The 20,901-nt window shown below is 34.4% G+C and overlaps 1 protein-coding gene across 15 annotated transcripts in view; it reads left to right on the forward strand.

Annotated features, from left to right (window-relative positions):
• Positions 1 to 20,901, forward strand: part of LOC118180687 (inositol polyphosphate-5-phosphatase A-like) — a 205,971-nt gene that overhangs the window by 119,822 nt on the left and 65,248 nt on the right. For 2 of the 15 annotated variants that reach the window (XM_085817995.1, XM_085817999.1), the window contains one exon: positions 19,125 to 19,174. The exons of the other annotated variants lie outside the window; for them this stretch is intronic. In XM_085817995.1, the coding sequence (XP_085674121.1) occupies positions 19,125 to 19,174 (50 nt within the window). The remainder of the gene's footprint in view (positions 1 to 19,124; positions 19,175 to 20,901) is intronic. 15 annotated transcript variants of the gene reach the window in all.

Consider the following 20,901-nt stretch of genomic DNA (forward strand, 5'->3'; position numbering starts at 1 on the left):
TTGAACTAACATTAGCTTTTTAAATACCAAATTCGTAACACTGCCCCCTTCCCAAGGACTGCACGTCCCGGGCAGTACAATCCCTGGACAGGAAGCTAAACTTACAACTGTGGCATAAATGCATTAATAAGCATTACATTACAATAATAAACAACATGAACAATAAATGCAATACATAAAACAAATCAAATACACATTTAAACAAAACGGACCATGGTCTTATACTATTTACAATTATTTACGTTATGTACTATGGCCATAGTAATGAGCTAACCTGTCGTAAGAGTTCGAAGACTCACGGATCCGAACCATGACGTCATTTAGCCTGTTTAGGATTGTGTGCGAACCATCCCAAGGTGACTGTAAATCAGGCCTGACTCCTTTTCATCAAATCGGGTTCCACAACCACACCTTGTCTCCTTCGTTGGATCTATGTCCAGCAGCTCTCGTGTTGTATCTGGTCTTCACTTTCTCCGTCGCCAAGTTCACTCGCTTTCGTGCGGAACGGTGCATCACTTCAAAACGGGCCTTGACATCTTGGATGTGTTCCTCAGACGATGAAGGTGCATCCGTACGGCGATGAAACAGGCGGTCACAAGGCAGACGAAGGTCTCGACCGAAGAGCATCTGAGATGGAGAATAGCTGGTAGTCTGGTGTTTCTTTTCGAACCTAGCATGATTTCGGCTGTTTCTCGAGCTGGTTCTTTCGGACAAAGCGTCGGCATTTCCAGGTGAGGATCCCTTCTTAGGATGGATAGTCATGTCTTTAGATCCTGAAAGCAGTTTATTGTTTTTCAAGTCTAAGGAAAAATTGTATTTCCTTAAAAAGTCCAATCCGAGTATGCATGGATCTGTAATATCCGCCACATATGCCGTGTGATGGTAGGCGGCACTTCCAAACGTGATGTTTACGTTTAACTTCCCAGTTATGTCGATCTTGTCACCAGACGCAGTCTGAAGGGTAACACAGGATGGCGTCCAAATAAGTTTATCTTTAAATTGTTCAGCTAAATCTTTCCTAATGATGGTAACATTAGCTCCTGTGTCAATGATCATACTGCAAGGAACTCCATCGATATTCCCATTGATGGACAGTCCGTTATTGTTGCCACTCACTGTATAAATTTTAAGAGCTTTAAAACAAGGTTTTTCACTATCTGGCAACCTCCGTTCCTCGATATGGTCACTAATTTGTTTACTGCGTTGTTGCTGGGAAATGGTCTTATTTTCCGTACCTCGGGGTGTTCTGCAGTTTCTTCGTATGTGGCCTTCAACTCCACAGTTCCAGCACTTTAGAATTAGTTTCTTTTCACTTCTGTTCCGTCTCAAGCCATTGACTTGTCTGGTAAAATCATCTGCTTTATATTCCGTACCCTGGGGTGTTCTGCAATTCCGTCTTAGGTGACCTTCACTACCACATCTCCAACACCTTAGAGCCACTTTCTTCTCGCTCCTACTCCGTATCAAATCTTCGACTTGTCTGGCTAAATCATCTAAACGAGCCATCAGTTGATCCACTGGCTCATGGACTAGCACAGCTCTAACTGGGTAGCGATCTCTACTAGTTGCTTGCTGGGCTGCCTCGAACTTCATGGCGTACAACAGAGCGCTTTTTATGTCCTTTACATCTGCCATTCGAAGAGCTTTCTGTATTTCAGTATCTCGGATGCCGTCGATAAAGTATTGTAAGGACAGGATTTCCCTTGTTTCTGTCGGGCATTCCGAAAAGGCGAGATGGGACAGCCTTTCAACATCCGCGGCGAGCTCCTGAAGTGTTTCGGTAGGCTGCTGTTGATGAGATTTTAATTGGAGCCTGCTGTAGTCTTTTAAACATTTCCCGCCGAAGCGCAGCTCCAAAGTGCCGGATAGAGCTTCGAAATCTAACCTTTTGTTTTCGGGAAGAGTCTGAAGGATATCCGCTGCGTCGGCTCTTAGAGAAGCGGCGAGATGACAGGCCTTAGCTTGGGAATCCCATCCATTCGCATCCCTAACGATAGAAAATTGTCTCTTATACACCTGCCAGTAGGTCTTCCCATCATATGTGGATAGCTTCAGAGGTGGACGAGCAGGCATTGGTAAGAATTTAAAATCATCACTCCTGCTCCCTGCCGACGCTACGAATTTCTTTAAAGTATCCATTTCTTTGGCAACTGCAGAAACTCTCTCATCAATTTGTTGTTCGATTTGGTGTTGGACGGCACAAACTCTTCCTTCAATTCGTTCCTCCACAGCAGAAACTCTCCCTTCTATATGTTCTTTTACAGAAGAAACTCTTTCTTCTATTTCTTCTTTCACCGAAGAAACTCTTTCTTCAATATGATCTTTTACGGAAGAAACCTTTTCTTCAATATGTCCAACTTTATTTTCAACTGCGTCAATTCTGCCTTCCATAGCTTCAAATTTATTTTCTATTATGCAAGTAATTTCTCTTTTCATTTCTTCTTGACCAGCTTGAACGGCTTTCATTTCGTCCTTAACGGATTCCTGGCCCAATTTCATTTCTTCCTTAACGGATTCCTGGCCCAATTTCATTTCCTCTTTAATTTCTTCTTTAAATGAGGCAAAGGCTGATATTAACTGCCTTAATTGCTCTTCCATCGCTCTTGTTATTGGCATTCAAATCCCACCGCTGCCACCAAAAATTGTTGCGTGCGTACGGGTTCGTTATGAAATGAATGCACAAGTCCGATGAAAAATGAACAAAAAAAATTTATTATTATCACAACAAAAATGCTTAAATTTTCTCAAATTATCATGCAGTATTACAATATCTCACAGTAGTTATCTTTTAACTACTCAAATGTCCAATAGAACGCAATTAAAAACAGCTAAAGAACGCTAATCCGCGAATTCGCTACAATCAACAAGAGCAGTTTTCTAAACAACAACAAACTAAGCAACTACTACAAACTGAGATGTTTTCCTCCTTTTATAAGATTTTAAAATCACGCGCTAGAATTTTCCAGTACTTTCTCGAAATCGAAAAGAGATATTTATTTATTTAATGCACGCGCTCTTGTAATTTCAATTTTACGGCTTAGCTTTCTTTTAATATTCGTCACGCGCTGCACTGCGCGAGAAATAAAATCATTTAATTTGTAATTGAACTAACATTAGCTTTTTAAATACCAAATTCGTAACAATATATATAAAAGTAAATGAAAGACATATTAATATCTTAAAAAAAATATTGTGTGCAGAGCTGCTGTAGGATTAAAAGTAGGAAATAAGTAAAAGTGAACCTGCTAACTAACTCTAGCTTAATTTGATGGCATTTAATTTATAGGATGACAAAACTTGAAATGCGGACAGTTTGTCATTCCTTGTCTTCCTGTTTATCTTCATAATTTTTGTTTGCAATTTGTCCTTTTGTCTTGAATTAGGAATTTGTTTGTGTTTATAATTTGATCCTTTTGCTTTGAATTAGAATTGTAGAATTAAATATTGTAACATTCAGCTAGGCTTACTGGTGCTCACTTTTTCGTGGCATATACAAATACACACATGAAATAGTGCAGTATTATGTAACAAAAAAAGCCATGAACTCCTTATGTTTAATACAGATATTATTTTATATGGAAAAGAAATAATTGCTGCTTAGTTTGACATTTAATGTAAAGAAGTCAGTCTAGTGCATTGCCACTGTAAGTGGTGGTAACTGCCGTTCTGTATCCCAGTACAGAAGGGAAATTATGTTCATTATGTATTTGAGGTATGCAACTCAGTAGTTTCGGTATGTTATCAGGTTTCATCTGCTGTAGCTAAGATTGGTCTGTGCTGTGCTATCATGACCAGATGCATTTATTAGGTGATACATCTAGTGAATGCATGGCCTGAGAAAGAACAACAGGCTGCTACACTTCAGATATGTAATGGTGGTTATCCGGTGCAGTGAGAATTGGAAACCAGTGGCATCTTATACCATAATGCTAGATGATGGATTGGTACTCTGATATGTAATGTAGGACTTACTCTGTCTGTCCCTGTTCTACCGTTGGTTGGCATCATGGTGCTACAGAGGGGATTCATATGAAAATTTTATATGTCATTGATCCCATCATATGCAATAGTCTAGGGTCTCATAGCAGTCTCAGAGACCTATGATATGCATTCTGAAGTAATGGGTACCTGGCAAAAATTTCCCAGTGGTATGTCAGTGTTCAACTATATGTGCAGTAACTGGTTGCTTTGCAGTACATCAAGTTTTTCTAATACTTGAGTTGTGGCAGTACTGTCCAGTAATTAACTATGCATATAGTATGTCCATTATCATGGTCTTTCATATGATTCAGCTGTTGTGATTTTTCACTTCATTGAGTCCATTTTTCCTCATGTTTGCATCACTATGCAAATAGTCTATCTTAACACAAATGTTAGTTTCTCAAAAGGTAGTTTTCAGTTTCAATATGCCATAGATTTCTAGCCGTTAATGTTGGAAATCTTTTTTATGGCAGCCATATTTCTTAACAGGATCTAGTTTAAGCTGCCTATGCACAGGAGCAATGAAAAACACAAATCCGAAACTTAACAGTAGCTCTTTGTTCTACCCATGTACAGTGCTTCCAATCAGTATTTCTGAGGTACATAAATGGCATATATGTGTACTGCTATTAATTTATTGCCTTTCATGATTATTTGCATATCATGCAATTTTAAGTTGATCTGTTGTATCTTTTCTATTACTCTGTACATAAAATGCTTATTTTGGAATTAAAATTATGATACGAGTTAAAATTATGTAAGTTACAAACATTAGTTCATAATGTTCATAAATTTCAGATTGGAATGCAGAACTTAGTGTGTGTCATGTAAATGGCTTTATGGAAAGAAAAAAAATTTTGAGCTGGTGCTAATTGTGTGAGATTTGATGTAGTGAAGCTTTGCAGTTTCATAGGCCATAATAATTTTAGAATTTGGATTTAACAGCATTGTAATTTTAAAATGATCATACTTGGAAATAATAATTTATAAATTTTGCATAGATTGAAAAGAGCAAAAAATATTTGTAGTTAAATATGTGAAATTTCTTATATTGTTCTGCAATTCTAAATTATTTTTTCTATCTGAGATAGAACAAATAATTATTGTATTAATGATAATCATGGAAAATATTTATTACCGAATGTATGGGATAACAAGTAATTTGAATCAGTAATTAGTTCATCATATTAGAATGCTAGAAATTAACCATTTTGGGGCACTTAAAAGATGACACATAGGAGACTAAACTGCCAGACAGACAATGAATGAATTGCGTACATTCTGTAATAAGGTTACTGTAGTATTTAAGTTGAAAGGGATCATTGATTTTATGCATATAATTTTAGAATTTCAGTCTTTTAATTTTTCTTGATTTCTGTGATCAGATCTTTTGCTGTTTTAAAGATGATTCCTTAAATTTCTTTAAAGTGTTGTTTAATGTTTAATAAACATTCTACTGCTCTTTTACTGATAAATACTTCTAACACAATATTTTTCCTCTTTTTGTTCTGATAAGCATCAAGAATTAGTTATTGAGTTTCGTAGTATTTGTTTATATATTTTTAGAGACTGTTTTTTTGTGTGAATGTGTGACTACAGCCAAAGTTACCCCCTTCGAATGGCAGGCACTTGCCTTATCAGCATTGGCGACTTCTAAGGCCAGAAGTGGTGACCATTTTACTATGGAGGCTCCTATTAGGTGGCCACCATTGCCTCCTATGAGGGGACAGACAATTTACATCCATGCCTTCTCCGGCATTCGAACCCGGGCTCTTCAGTATCGCAGTTGACTCCCATACCCAGTATACTGCTTGGGCGGCTACTACAGCCAAAGTATGAAAGCTTTTAAAATTAAGTTTTAAAATCGACATCATCTGTAAAAGTCAGCCTATAGTGTGAATTTTTTTATGCAGTGCAGTCCATGAGTTTTGACTTTTCTGTCCTTATTTTGTTTCATGGATTAAACGTCCATATATAATGACTTAATGAGTTTTACATATTTCCATCTATTTAGTGCTATTAATACAGATCAACGACAGTGTGGAAAAAAAACCATAGGACATTAATAATAGTTTGGTTTTTGATTGGGTTTTATGTGCTATATGAAATTTACTTTGTACTGGAAAAAACTAAATTGTTTTCATGGCTATCCATAGGTGAAGCATAAATACAAGCCAGTGTTCCTTAAAAAAAAATCCTCCATAATGACTTTCTTCCTTTTTTTTTTTTTATTTTTTTTATAGGTAGATAGTCTTTTACATGCTTTGTCATAGCTGCTAGGTTGTAACATATATTTGTCCCAATTTTTTAGTGTTTTTAAAATTTCTAAATTTTGTATTACACATAATGGATTTTGTAAGCATTTTTATCAGTGATTTTCGTCCAGTTTTCTTATTGCTGAAATGTACCTTGTTTGTAGAATTCATGGCACTGACCCAATTTAATTAATTTGACCCAATTTGATTAATGTAATTAATTTTTTGGTGATTACTTCCTTCCCTCCTTTTTTTTTTTTTTTTTTTTTTCTATTTTCTTGCCTTTTCCCTAAAATTTACTTCAAGTGTTTTTACAGAAATTTAAATCTGATAATTTTAAACCATTAAAAGCATTTTGCAGAGCTATATACAGATAGTACTCTGAAAGCTGAAGATCTGGGTTAATATGATGGGTGAACTAAAACATCAGTATAAAAATTTTTGCCAAGTCTTCATACAAATATGTAGTTTGTCTATGTCATGGTGGAACTCCAGTACCTATTCTGTTGGCAATAACTGACCTCTTCCTCTCAGTGACTTTGTTCATTTTTTCTGATTGTAGGCAGTGTTTAATGGAATAAAAATTTAGCTGGAGAGCAACTTGTATTATATGACTTCTTTCTATTGTCACTAGAGAGGGAGAGAAAAGAATTTTCTTTGGCTGCAAAACAGCCCTTGAGATCACCTGTGTTGGTCGTCTTGGGTTTGACCATCTTTTTTTTTTTTTTTTTTTTTTTTTTTTTACTAACATTGTAAAGTCTACTTTTCATTTCCAGTGATGAGTTGTTTGAGGAAAAACTAATTTTCATTGCATTTAAGTAATGAAACCTTGCACAGACAAATAACACTAAATTTTTGATTATTCAATTAATGTGCAATGCTGGCCATTAAAATTGCAACACCATGAAGGAAAGCAAATGCAAAAAAGATTGCATGTAAACAGTGTGGTATGAAGACAAAATGATTAAATATGTACGCACATTGGAGGTTTACAGGGTTGCAAACTTAGTAGAAACAGCTGCCATACCGGGCAGCTAAAACGGCCTTTAAACCATTAGGCATGGAGCTGAGAATACAGAAATGGATAACTCATTCCATGCTGCTTCATGTCTATGCCACATTTCATCAATTGTATTAGCTGGAGAGAGGTGGTGGGCCAGTCTCTCATTTAGCCATGACCAAACATTTTCAGTGGGTGACAGATCTGGAGACTGTGCAGGCCAGGGTAGCAATCAAATACCCTGTGTATCGAGGAAGGTCCGAACATGACATGCAACATGTGGTCTTGCATTATCTTTACTATATATTGCTTAGGAATATATGGAATATACTGTTTAGGGGTCTTGAAGATAGGGCACAACCACTGGACGTAAAAAGTCAGAAATGTACCCATCTGCATTGAAATTATCATCCATCCGAACTAGAGATGTGCGTGTCGTGTACCAAATGGCTGCCCAAGCCGTCACACCAGGTGCAGAACCTCTATGTCGATATCAAATGCAAGCAGATGACATGCAGGCTCCTGGGACCCTCCAGACACGTATACGGTCATCAAAATACTGCACATAGAACCGGCACTCATTTGGAAAGGTGACATTGTGCCACTCCTGTAGCCAGCTTTGTCATTTGGTGCACCTGTTGCTGTCTGTCTCTATGCTACTTTGTCAAAGGAAGCGAAGTAATGGTCACCCTCCTGATAGTCCACGCTGCTGATAACGTCAACGCACCTTATGAGCTGATACTGGGCGTGCTACAAACTTGCCCATTTCCTGACTAATGGTCCGTGATGTGGTCATACAGTTTTGCAGGGCTTACCTCACAATATGTCTGTTCTTTCTGGCATTAGTCATGGGAGGGCATTGAGATCCTGCATGCTGTTCAGTATGATCCTCAGCACTTTATTGATTCCATATTCGCATGACAGTGGTTGGATGTCGACCAGTGCAACCGGTGATATCACAGAACGATAATCTACACTCTTGACAGGCAACGATCCTGCCTCTATCGAATTTCGAAACTTGCAGGTAAGCATTTCCTCTTCTTATCCGAGGATAACATGATATTCTGAGCAAACTCCAACCTTACAAAGCACTTTCCGAATGAGAAATCCACTACATAACTTTTCTTTTATGCTGTGCTTCAGATGTCTTTTCTCCCTCCTGCATCGTCTGAATGTGCTGAAATACTAATGATTTGCACATTCCAACTTCTTCCTTTGACGTTCGTCAGATCATTCCTTCCTCATGTTGCAATTTTAATGGCCAGCAGTGTAGTACCAAAATAATGAGCTTCCAGTCTTTCATATATGACTCAAAACCATAATGGTATTAATATTAAGTGTCTCATCATTCTCACTAGTTATCAAATGAGAGGTGCTATTAATCATCGTTTGATTTTATCCACAGCTGTGGTGACAGGTCATACAGCGCAAAATGTATCTTTGACATGAAAATTTCTTTTATTTATCTCCATAACCATTTTCTGTTTGTTAAATCATCTGCAGCACCAGCCCTATACATGATGCAAGGTAACAAGGATCTCTTTTTCATAATAAAGAAAGGATAGTAAGAAAAATGTCTGTTATTTGTATTACTATAGGGCATATTGATCACAATAAAGCAGCTCGGATCTAAGTTTTAAAATGAGGAATTTTATCCGCTTTAATTGTATAATGGTTAAGGGAAGTGGAAAAATGAGATAAATATGTTACTACCCCATTAATTATCCATATACAATGAATGTACTTTGGCATTTGCTTAAAAATTATTTTCATGTTATAGCATTTCAAAATGTATAAAACAATCCTGACCATGCTTTAATGAAAATATATATGTATATGCATTCTATGTTTATCTCTTGAACAAAACATTAATTAGTTGATGACAATCAGTAAAAATTCAGCTTCAAGAGTAGATATGGCAAAAATCAATATGATTTTTGTTACCTTGCAGGTATTATTTATTTTGAAGACAGTATTAAACTTATTAAATGCTTACTATACCATATAAAGTGAATGTTTTTCTTATTTTAAAAAAACTCATACCTTTTTTTAAAAATTGTTTTTACATATTTGCTGTATCTTTGTAACGAAAAAACATTAGCAATTTGTGCTTTTGTAGAATATATATCAATTAAAACTTGTCAATTTCAAATCAGTAGGAGCCTTTGTGTGTGCTGTAAAAGTGTATCTTTGTAGTAAAAAAAAGTGTTGGCAGTTACGCTTTTACGCTTTTGTAAAATAGTTATCAATTAAAATTGTCAATTTCATATCGGTAGGAGCCTTCGTATATGCTCTTAAAAGTGTCATTTTAAAATGTGTATTCATGGCAAAAAGTAAAATGAGCTTTATAATCTAATTGTGAGCATTTATCTGATGTATGCTAAGTTTGTCAACATATTGTTGAATACCTTATAGTTAGCAGTTGTGGTCTTTTTAAAAAGGTATGAGTATAATAGATCCATGGCATCATTTAAGTTTTCAAAATTTTTTAAAAATTTGTGTGAAGAGTAGATAAATTTGGGTTTTATTGGAGATGCTTGCTTGCTTTATCAGCATTAGCACAGAATCTGTCTTAGGGTAATGGTAATCTCTAAGTAAGAAAGAAACAAATATAATCTTTCATTCTACAAATTCTAAACTTTTTTGATTTGATCATCTTTACACAATATGCATATGTGGAGCCTGTTTCTTGGTTTTGAATTAGTGTAGCTTTTAAAAATATTCTCTAGGTAGATTATCATTACTGTTATAAGAGACAGTGAATTTTCTTTACTGATAACTCATAATTCTTCACGATTAATTTATGATTCATGATTTAATTTTTTCTTTAACAATGAATTGAACATTCAAGCACAAACAATATTGTTTATCAAAATGTTTTTTTGTAACTTTCTGTTACAGTAATTCCTGTGATCCTTCATGCCATCTTATCACTTTTATGATGGCATAATAAATAAGTAAAAAAAGTAATTTGAAAAAGATTGCATGATTTTATAATCTCCACCCATTGTTAATACAGTGAGTGACAAATAATAAAATTGTCCTTTTCACATTTGACTAATGTCTATGACAAGGTAATTTTTAGTTTAAATGCTGTATAAGTTGACAATTTTAAGGAAAAAAATCAAACTTTGAAGTAGGGGGTCGACTTATACGCAAAACCTTTAAAAAGAAAAAAAAAGAAAAGAAAAGAAGATCTGCCGTCACTGATCGATGACACATCAGCAAACTTGATTATTACATGTATCGTTAGGCCCACCAGTGGCCGAGCGGTAAAGTCGCTGAACACTGGTAGTTTGGTCCGAGGTTCGAATCCCGTGAATGGGCTGGCTGCATGGGCGTTTTCGTGGTTTTCCCCATGTGTAACGTGTATATGAGCCAGTTCCCCTTAGAAAGTCCTCCACGAAAGGCATCCCTCCCTTTAGGCAGATAGCCCTTGAGGCTTTGCCATAATCACACACACACATACATATATCGTTATCGTTCGTACAGAAAAAAAAAATTATTTATTCTTTCCATTTTATTTATTAGTTTTTTATTAAATTTGTTTGTGCAGCATTTGACAGCATTTCCAGCATGTGTTCATGTTTGCTTCCAGAAAAATGGTTGAATGGACAACACCCTAATGACTGATTGGTTTCAAAATCTATGGTTTTAAAAACCATATGTAATTTTAAGGAAACCTTCCCTTTTGATTTGGGATATGTTTCGACTGCATCGTGCTTATCATGTGCTAAAATGGAAATAAGCAAAAATTTGCTAAAGTGCGAGTGTAATTTTATCAAGTACATTGGCATGCTGTTTATCAGCGGTGGCAAATTTATTTTTCTCAAAAGTCGGGGGGGATCGACTTATGCGCAGGTATATATGGTACCTGTTCTTAATCATAAGTATTAAGCTATTATTGCTAGTACCAAATATTATACAAATCGGCTATCTGATGTGATCTGAAAAGGATCTCTTGTTTTTAGGTATGCTCTGTAGTGTGACTTAAATATCTGTATTATAAGTATCCTATGATTTTGTTTTGTTTTTGTTTCCCAGATTAATTTTATGCTATTTGGTCACAGTCAATTTTATACTATCTAAAGTGCGCTATCTGGCCACAAGTATTGGGATATCTACCAGTGGAAAATTTTGGCTGTAATATCAGTGGCATTATCAGGATCAAAGCTAACCATTTTTTCTCCAAGTGTGGTATCTGCGAGTCTTTAAATTCTGCTGTCCAGCACTTCTCTAAATTCTATAAATTTTACTATGCATGAATTCTGGCAGTGTTTCTTCTAAATTCTAAAAATATTTTCCATCTGTAGATTTGCTACAAGTTGCTTTTCTAAATTAAAAAAAAAAAAAAAAAATCTGCTTATGGTGTGACTGCACTGGTTGCATTGCCCATGGAAGCATGACTTTTAATGTAACAGCGGTTGAATTTAGTAACATAAATCAAAATCATGTACTATAAAAGTAGTATGCATGAAAAATCTGTACATCACATTATCAATAAATTTCCAATCATCAGTCAGTTCAGAATTTTCTTCGGTTGTTAACCATACCAATGTTGGTAAAGTAAAGAGGAAGTTGGGTTTGGTAATGTGAGTCACATATAAGTATTGAAAATGCTGCACCTTCCTGTAACAGTATGCAAAATTTCATTATGTTGCAGTCCTCTTACGGCAAGAATGAGCTGGTTTTTGGTGTCTGTGAGGCAGATTATGAATATTCAGGTTTATCCAGACATTTTCAATTAACCTGTGCTGTTTGTGCTCTGGAAACTGTCTGAAATAGTTCTGTACTTTATCAACGTGAGAGTGTTATTCAAAAATAATAATCTGTTACTGCATATTTCTGGGAGATATCTATGGAGGAGCCTATCTTAACTTCAGCCAAATTAAATATTTGTGTAATAAGTTAGAACCAGAGCCGCCACCAGAGTAGGTGCAACCTGTGTGGTTGCACTGGGGGAGAGCAACATTTTTAGAATTCTGAGAAGCATCGAGTAGCAAAATTTTTAGAATTTAGGGGAGGCAATGGGAAGCAGAGTGGCAAAATTTATAGAATTTATGGAGGCATTGAGTTACAGAATTTTGGAACCATAGAGACTACACTTGGGTAGCAAACTGCCTAGCACAAACTGTGGTTAGAACAGCTATTATAAATGTGTTTCATTCACACAAAATTAGTGCCTAAGTTATCAGCTAATGTGAAATTTTAAGTTGTAACCTTCTAGAAATTTATTCTTTTTCATTACACAGAGGCTGTGACTGTAAAATATAGACTGACAGTTTATTAAATGGATAAAATTTTTCATTAAATGCTTGCCATATTAAGTATCTCAGTAATTTTTCCAAGATGGTTTGCATGAAATCTCTGAAAATCTTTCTTATGAGTAAGCATTACAATATGTAGGTTGCTAGATTGTGCTTTGACTTAGAATTAAACTTATGCCTTCTTAAATTTGAGATTAGAAGTATGAACATCATGAACTTGCAGTAGTTGATCATTCTTTAATTAGATTCTTTGTTTTTTTTTAGCCCAGAGGGTTGCCATTTTGCATTGGTTCACTCTAAACGGCATTTCACTTTTCAAATTGTTGCCAGCAAATATTAGAGCTCTGCATTATAAGGAAATTAAATAATAAAGAATCTGCATGAATGCATGTATGTTTCTCGCACTGAAAAAACAATGGTACCTAGAGGCATCAAATTTTAAATAATTTAGTCCTCCACTCGAATATGGGCATCTGGAAGCCCGAATTTGGAATTAGTATTAGTATGCATTTCCTATTTTGTAAAACTTAAATGAATTTCTGATTAACAAAATCAATGATTTCAAAGCAAGCAATGGCAACACTGTACGGGGAGGGGAAAAAAAAGTTTTTATCTTCAGCGCGCGACACTGTGCATCGGAAACTCTGATTTTCGATATCCTCTTTTTTAATTTTTTTGTAATATTGCTGTTGAATATAATTTTACAGGTTAAGGGTGAAAAAAATGATATTTAATAAAGGTAACTTACAAAACATAAAAAAAGTGTCCCTTTGGGCATAATATAAAATGATTATTTCATATTAATGCTTTCAGATTTTACACATATGTAAATACATATCTATATTTTTTAAATAGGTGGCTTTGCAATCCCTTTCTAATATTGTGTTGGATATATTTCCATCTGTATGCAGTACTGATGGAGGCCAGCTCTTCAAGTATTTTATTTCACCTGAGCACTTTGACAAAAATTTGCTGTAACTAGGGATATACTCTTAAAAGTCTGTAAATGTATAGGGAAATAATATGATTGTAAAGCTATGGAATTAATGGCCAGATTCCTTTTTTGATAATGGATTGTACTTTGGAGTTATATCCCATTGTAAGACAGAGATGCTTCAAATTATAAAGAAAAATAATGAAGATTTATATTTTATCTATATTTTTGCCATTTAATACACATATGCATATAATGGGGGGGGAAGTAGTAATTCAAAAATTCAGCTTTTATTTATACCTGTAAAGGCAGAATTTTTACTTACATGCTTCAGTGCTGCAATCTCATTGCTTGTTTGCTTTAAATACTGATGTTTAACTAATTAGTGTTTGTTAAAAAATAAAGAACAGCTTTAGACATTTCAGATGCATCTGTACATAAATTGATCATCTTGATTTCTGAATACATATTACATGTGGCAAATTCTTAGCAAATATATACTGTGTTGTTTGATACTTATATCTCCCACGGAGTGACTACCCAATGGCTGAAAGATTAAGGCTACTAAAATATCCTCACTTGGCCCAGGTCTGATTTTTAATTAGGGCTCACTGAACAAGATTTTCATGGTTTTCTTTATGAGGGTAACTGAAATACAGTATAAAGTCCATTATCCGGAATGATCTATAATCCATACCTCAAAGCCACAAACTTTTTTTTTTGTATGCTTTACGCATGTGCGTTTAGCACAAAAAATGAAGCAACTTAAACAACTTACATTGAAAGAAATGTATAACAAAGTAAGCAAGTAAATATTAAGCTCTCTCTCTTTTTTTTTTTGTGTGTGTGTATGTGTGAATTTAGATAACCTTTAGATCATAATTTCTCTTTATGCCTGTAATGCGTTTACGTATGCGCATCTAGCACAAAAAACAAAGCAAACAACTTACATTGAAAGAAATGTTTAATAAAGTAAACAAATAAATATTAAGCTATTTTGTAAATTTTGATACCCTTTAGATCATAATTGCTCTTTATTTCATAAATTACGGTTTAATATTTTTAATTGTATAATTTCTGCTTGCCATCTTACCAGATTTAAATTGATGATCTATAATCCGGAAAAACCCCTAATCCAGAATCGCCGAAGTCGCGACGAGTCTGGATTACGGACTTTGTACTGTATAAGCCAGTGATTTCAGAATGTCCTTTACAAAGGAATGCCTCTTTTAGGCATATAGCAGTCATACGTTTCTCACACCTGAGTAAACATTTACAAACCACTGCAGTATTTTAAACTTTTTTGTCAGTCTGACTGTGTTTTAATGTTTATGTGAATGACACCCTGAAAATTGAAATAATCATCAGTTAATGTGACTAGATGAGACAACTGTAAGACTCATAAGCTGGATACTGTAAGTACGTCAAAGGAGTCTTCAATCTAAATCTGGGAAAGACCCAGTACTTCTATAGTTACTGTTCAGAAGGTTTGTTGTTTAAAAGATAAACCTTTTTCTTGCAGTCACTTGAAAATAATTTTATCGAGTAGTAACAAGTTCTTTGCGTCTAAAAGGTCATGTTTCTTCTCATATTCATTTATGTCTGTTTTGTGTGGACTTATGTCTTTGAAACCAAATATTAAAAATGTGGCCAATTCTACTCCTGTTATTAACAAACGGGCCTTTTCGTTTTTCATTGAGGCCTTGATCGCTCTCTACCTTGAAGAATTATGACTTTTATTAACTAATGACTGTTTTTTCCATTTTACTCTTACTTTTGTGGCCATGTTAAGTAATTTTAGCTGAATTAGCCATTTTCACTTTTTGAGGCAGTTCTTATTTTTAAAACAACTTGACTGACGCCATTTTGAACTTTTTCCAAGTCTTTCGACCCCCCCCCTTTAGTTTGTTGGGGCGAGTTCCCACCAACGGACAGTCTTATCACATAGGCTGTTGCCCAGTGACTTTGTTTACCCCTTCTTACGTCACACGACAAGTAGGAGAGCGTTGAAAGACACAGAGGGGAGTTACAACCTCTTTCAGTTTATGCTTCACGATAGAAAAGACTGCATAACCACAGGTCTGTTTTTTATGTTTCTTTTTCAAAAAATTTTTTCTTGGTCTTAGCAAGACCCACACTGTTAGATTTCATTTAAATTTAATTTCAGATTTCTAAATTTATAAAGGTTTAATTCTTTAAGATGGCAGGTCTAGCCCATACGTTATTGTATATTTTGACTAATAGCAGACCGCTATTTATTATTATTTTTATTATTGTTGTACATCGGAGTTGCATTTTCATTTTTTTACACCTTAATGTGTCATTTTGAGCAGACGCGTTGGGAAATTGGAACAGAGAATTGAGACTAAAAAAAATTTTTAGGGCAATTTATCTAATTAATTAAAAATTTTGTAACGCTAAAGTTTCAATTGTCTGTTTCGGCGAAACGCGTAATGGGGTTAGCTTGGTTCGACGTTTAACCAGAAATTTCCCTTGAAAAGCCAGGTTAGACCTCGAATTGAGCTAATTTACCATTTTCCACTTTATAATTTTTATATGTTTTTATTTGTTTTTACTTGTTGCATCGATTGGTTTTTTATATGTTTTAACTTGTCACATCGATAGGTATTTAATGTATTTTTTGACTTTAACTTGTATCCAACGATTGTATTTTATAATTTACATTTTATTTCGCTTGTAGCCTAATTTTTCACCCCTCAATGTAATTGTTTTTTTTTTAAAACTGTGTTGAACTTTTTCTTGGAGCCACAGCTCCTGATAACTTTTTGGCGAGCTAACTACAATTTCTCTTCTCATTTCCTTAAGTATATATATATATATATATAATAACAAAAAAATTATTTTAAATATATATAAAATAGCAAATAATTAAAAGCCTTTACTTCATTCAAGTATATGAGACTAGGACCTGACAAACGGCTTACTTTTAAACAGGAGTGTTTTTCTACTATTAGCTAAACAGTATCTCATCAGTATTAATTCTTCCAATTCCTTTTGGTCATATGCTCATATTTATTTTATATAAGGGAAAAAAGTGCTGGTCAGATAGCTCATAAAAATTATGCAGTACATTGTAAAATTTGTAGAAGAAGCTACTGTAATATATTGGTATTACATATTGTATCATCTGGAAAATTCAGCAGTTTTTTAAATCAAGTGCATTTTCTTTTAATTATTTTATTACTGCTGATAAAGAATGAACTTTATCAAAGGAGATGTTTAAATATGGTCTTTTCTGCTCACTTTCTGTAATTCTAGTATCTTGCTATGGCATAGGTTTCGTTCAAATGGCTGTTTCTGATTACACAGTTTGAAAATGGTTTGAGAAGTTTAAATACAGAAATTTTGCCCATGCAAGTAATGCTCTATACAGTAATGTTACATGATAGTAACATCAAGAAGGAGGTTGCATCCTAAAAAAGGAATGCTTTGTGTGTGGGGGGGGAACTTCGGAGAATTGTATACCATTTTTTGTAGATATCCTACTCTGCGAAACCTCATAGCATTTAAAAGAGCCAAAGCAAATGCATGAAAAGCAAGAAGGCAGAGCCAAAGGAATTCTTGGATTTCATATGTGTCATCAATAACATCCTCTATGCCTAGTAAGCGGGTTTGGGAAAAAGTTCAAAAACCATGCAGAATATGTTAAGACCGCTCACTTTCCTTTTTGGGAAAAGATGGCTGAGTGATTAGCTACATAGAAGAAATTGCGAATACTATTGGTGAGACATTTGCTGCCATTTCTTCCAAGAGAAACTATTCACCTGCATTTCTTTCTATCCAGCGCTCAGAAAGAAATTCCATCGCATTCAACTCTTTCAAATCTGAGTCTTATAAAAGAGACTTTACTTTGCTTGAATTAAGGAGAGCTTTGTTGCAGACACATAGGTCTTCTCCGGGTCTTGATGGCGTGAATTATGAAATGCTAAAGCATCTGTGCTATAACTCACTGATTGCCCTTCTCATTCTTTACAATAAAGTGTGGAAGGAGCATAATTTTCCCAGTGCATGGAGGAGAGCTGTTGTAATTCCTATTGCTAAGCCAGGGAAAGATCCAAGAAATCCCTCCAGCTATCGGCCAATTAACCCTTACGAGTTGCATATGTAAGCTGTTTGAAAACATGGTAAACAGCCGCCTAGTCTACTTCTTGGAAAAGAATAATATTATATCGCCTTATCAAAGCGGTTTCCGAAAGAGGAGAACAGCCGTAGATAACATGCTTCTCTTCAAGACAAGCTTTTGTAAGAAATGCGGTTTGCAAAACCGCATTTGCGGTTTTGCAGCTGAGGATGGTGGTTCGGTAAAACCATCGAAACTAGTCCTGTGGAAATTTTGTAAATATAACGCTGATTTTTGTTGTTTGTCTTCTGAATTTGTGTTTAATCTCTGTTTAAGGGGAAAACAGATCACTGTGTACATGAGGAGAGCATTCTTCTGTGGGAAAAAAAGAATGTAAAATAATAAGCAAACTGGACATCATTGGAATAAATGTTAAAATGCACAAATACTTCTGCTGTAAGTGGGCATTGAATTCACAAATGCTCTTCAAAGTCTATAGCAAATTTGCGATTTCATTATGGGTGTATATTATCATAAAGTATCTTTTCATATAATGCAGCAAGACTGTATTAATTGTAATGGAAACCACCTTTTTATTGTAATTTTTAAGAGATGGATATATTTGAATAAATTGTAGCAAACTGTCTCTGTGTCTAACAATACTTGTGTTTCTGCTTCACTTGTTAGGAAAACTGTTTAAAATGCTTGGTATCTTGCAGGAAATAATTTTTTTTTCCAAGTATGTTAAATAATAATTTTTTTCAATAATTTCATTCAAAGATGATTTATAAGTTCTTAATAATATGTATATTTGAAGGTTTTTTTTTTTTTTTTTTTTTTTTTTTTTTTTTTTTTTTTTTTTAAGAGGTTGAGGTTTTGGTTGATCTTAATATAACTATCAAATCAAAAATAAAAGGGAGGAGGAGGAGGATTATATTGTTCTTAAATACTGAAAATCTGTTTTGGTGTTGTGTTCTTGGTAGATGCAGCTAAATCCTTACTTACAGTTATAAATTTTTTTCACTTTAAATATGAATATAATAAAAGTGCAAACTGAAAATTTTGTGGGAAACATGGTTTTGCTCTAGAATAGGGACTCCCCCCCCCCCCGTGTCAGTCTGTAGCAAGCAATATCTGCCATGTGAATTCTGACAGCCCAATAAAATTTAGTCTTGGTAAAGTTGTCAGAATTAAAAGTCATAAAACTGCCTGGGTGAAATGCTTGGGTCTTGTGATAGTGAAATTCCAGAAGATGTAAAGGTAATTCAAAACGGTCGTCAAGTAGTGCCTGGTGAACGGATGGACTTAATGAACTGCTATTGACTTTTTCTTAGACGTTGATAATTATAATGTTATTTGTGTGTTTATTGTTCTGTATTGTTATATTTATATTCACACATTTATAGTTCTTAGTTCAATTTCATGTCATTCGTTAAAGTTTATGTGTATTATATATGTATACATTTTCACTGCTTCAATTTGCATTGCTTTTAAGGCTCGTTTTTAAGGAGGACGTTGTGACTCCTGTTAAGTTTAGCATTTCCATTTTATTATTATTTAATAGTTTGTTTTGTAATTTTTTTTTATGTTTGAACCTGGCAACCAGTTTTGTTTTTGAATTTGAATATTGTGATCGGAAAATTCCTGTTCTAAGCAGTTAAGTAAGCAGCAGTTAAGTTACGTTACTGAGATACTGAATGCTTTTTATCATTAAAATGTATGGATCATTTGATCATTATACTATACATGTAAATAGTCGCATTAATATGTATGTGTTTATAAAGTGAAATAAATTTGATATTAAACAAAGTTGTTGGATCTTGAGTCAAAATACATACCGATGGCAAGATTATAAGTAGGAGCTCTAATAGTAGGAAGAGAGAGGCCAAACTGGAAAGGGTGGAGTAAAGTAGGCATGATGTTATATAGGGTACAGAGTTCCTCAACACAAGTGATAAATGATTTGTATGTTTTCAGTTGGGGGGCGGGGGAATACTTATTCCAATGTTTCAAATTCGATCTTTCATACTTATCACAGAGTTTTAAAACCTGCTTTTTTCTTCTAAATTTTAAAGACTCGGTGTCAGTCTGAATCTCTATGGCAGCAATTTGAATGGAACCAGCTGCACCAGTAATAATCCTGAGTGCCTTATTTTGCATCAAGTTAATATCTTCTTGACAGGTTCTGGAGGCAGTGGCTTGCAAGTTCACTCCCCGTACTCCAAAGCAGGCCTGACATAAGTTTTATATGAGGTCAAAAGAGTATCAGTCAAGGAACCCCAAGTGATGCCAGGCAATCTTTTTAAAAGTTTGAGTCTATTATTTCCCCTGTTAATCATATGGACATGGAAATGACATATACTACATGGATGATACTTCATCATGGCATATAAAAAAAGTGATGTATTATCCAATTCATTAAAAAGCTTGAATTGTAGTAGTATTATTTTATGGTTGGCAAATTCTGGACATTGCCAAAAGTTCTCTTGAGGATATATGAAATATTATCTAGAATATTAAATCTGTCCTTGCAATCTCTCAAATTTTGCTGCATCTCCTTTTCCCTTTCGTGGTAATGAGTTTTAAGTACAGAAAACTTTTAAAAATTGGTTGAAAGCACATATAAAAACAATTTTGTTTTGCGTTCTTAATTTTATATTGTGTCTAGAAATGATGGAATGATATTTTTAATAAAATTAATTCAAGCATTTATAAATTAGATGTGTAAAAATGAGTGAACTGCTTTAAGGCTGAATATTAAGTGCCTGATGTAGAAATGTGTAATTTGGAATAAGAAAAGTAATGAAAATATTTATGTTTACCCAGCTAAGGATTTAATTTTATATGTCAAATGCATAATGCCTCAAATAATAGCTTATATTTTAGAAGACAAAAAATTGCGCTTTTAAATCGAATAACAATTATAAAAAAAAAAAATCCACTAGAGAAACGAGAAACATTAGGAGTAAGATGTATTAAATATTTATATTCTGTCTGTGAATGAAATTATTATATTATTGATGTAATGCACACGGAATTATGATACGAGGGCTATCCAGAAAGTAGATTACGTTTTGGAATAAAAAAATAAACAAAGTATAGGAAACAAATTTTATTATATACAGATGAAAGCCACACTCAAATACTACTTTTCTACATAGTCACCATACAAATTAAGGCATTTATCGTAGCGATGTACGAGCTTGGAAATTCCTTCGTCGAAAAATTCGGCCGCCTGCGCCTTCAACCACTTCGTTACCTCTTCTTGCCTTCCATCTTGCACAAAACTTGTGGTAACCAAGCTTTTTGCTGATGATTTCGTGCAACAAACTTCGCGAAATTTGTGGAAAACTCAAAGAAAGTTCCGTTATTGTGAAATTTAG

Source organism: Stegodyphus dumicola, chromosome 6, assembly GCF_044657685.1.
Source record: "Stegodyphus dumicola isolate Sdum_Otavi_A_Nest chromosome 6, ASM4465768v1".
NCBI lineage: Eukaryota > Metazoa > Arthropoda > Arachnida > Araneae > Eresidae > Stegodyphus > Stegodyphus dumicola.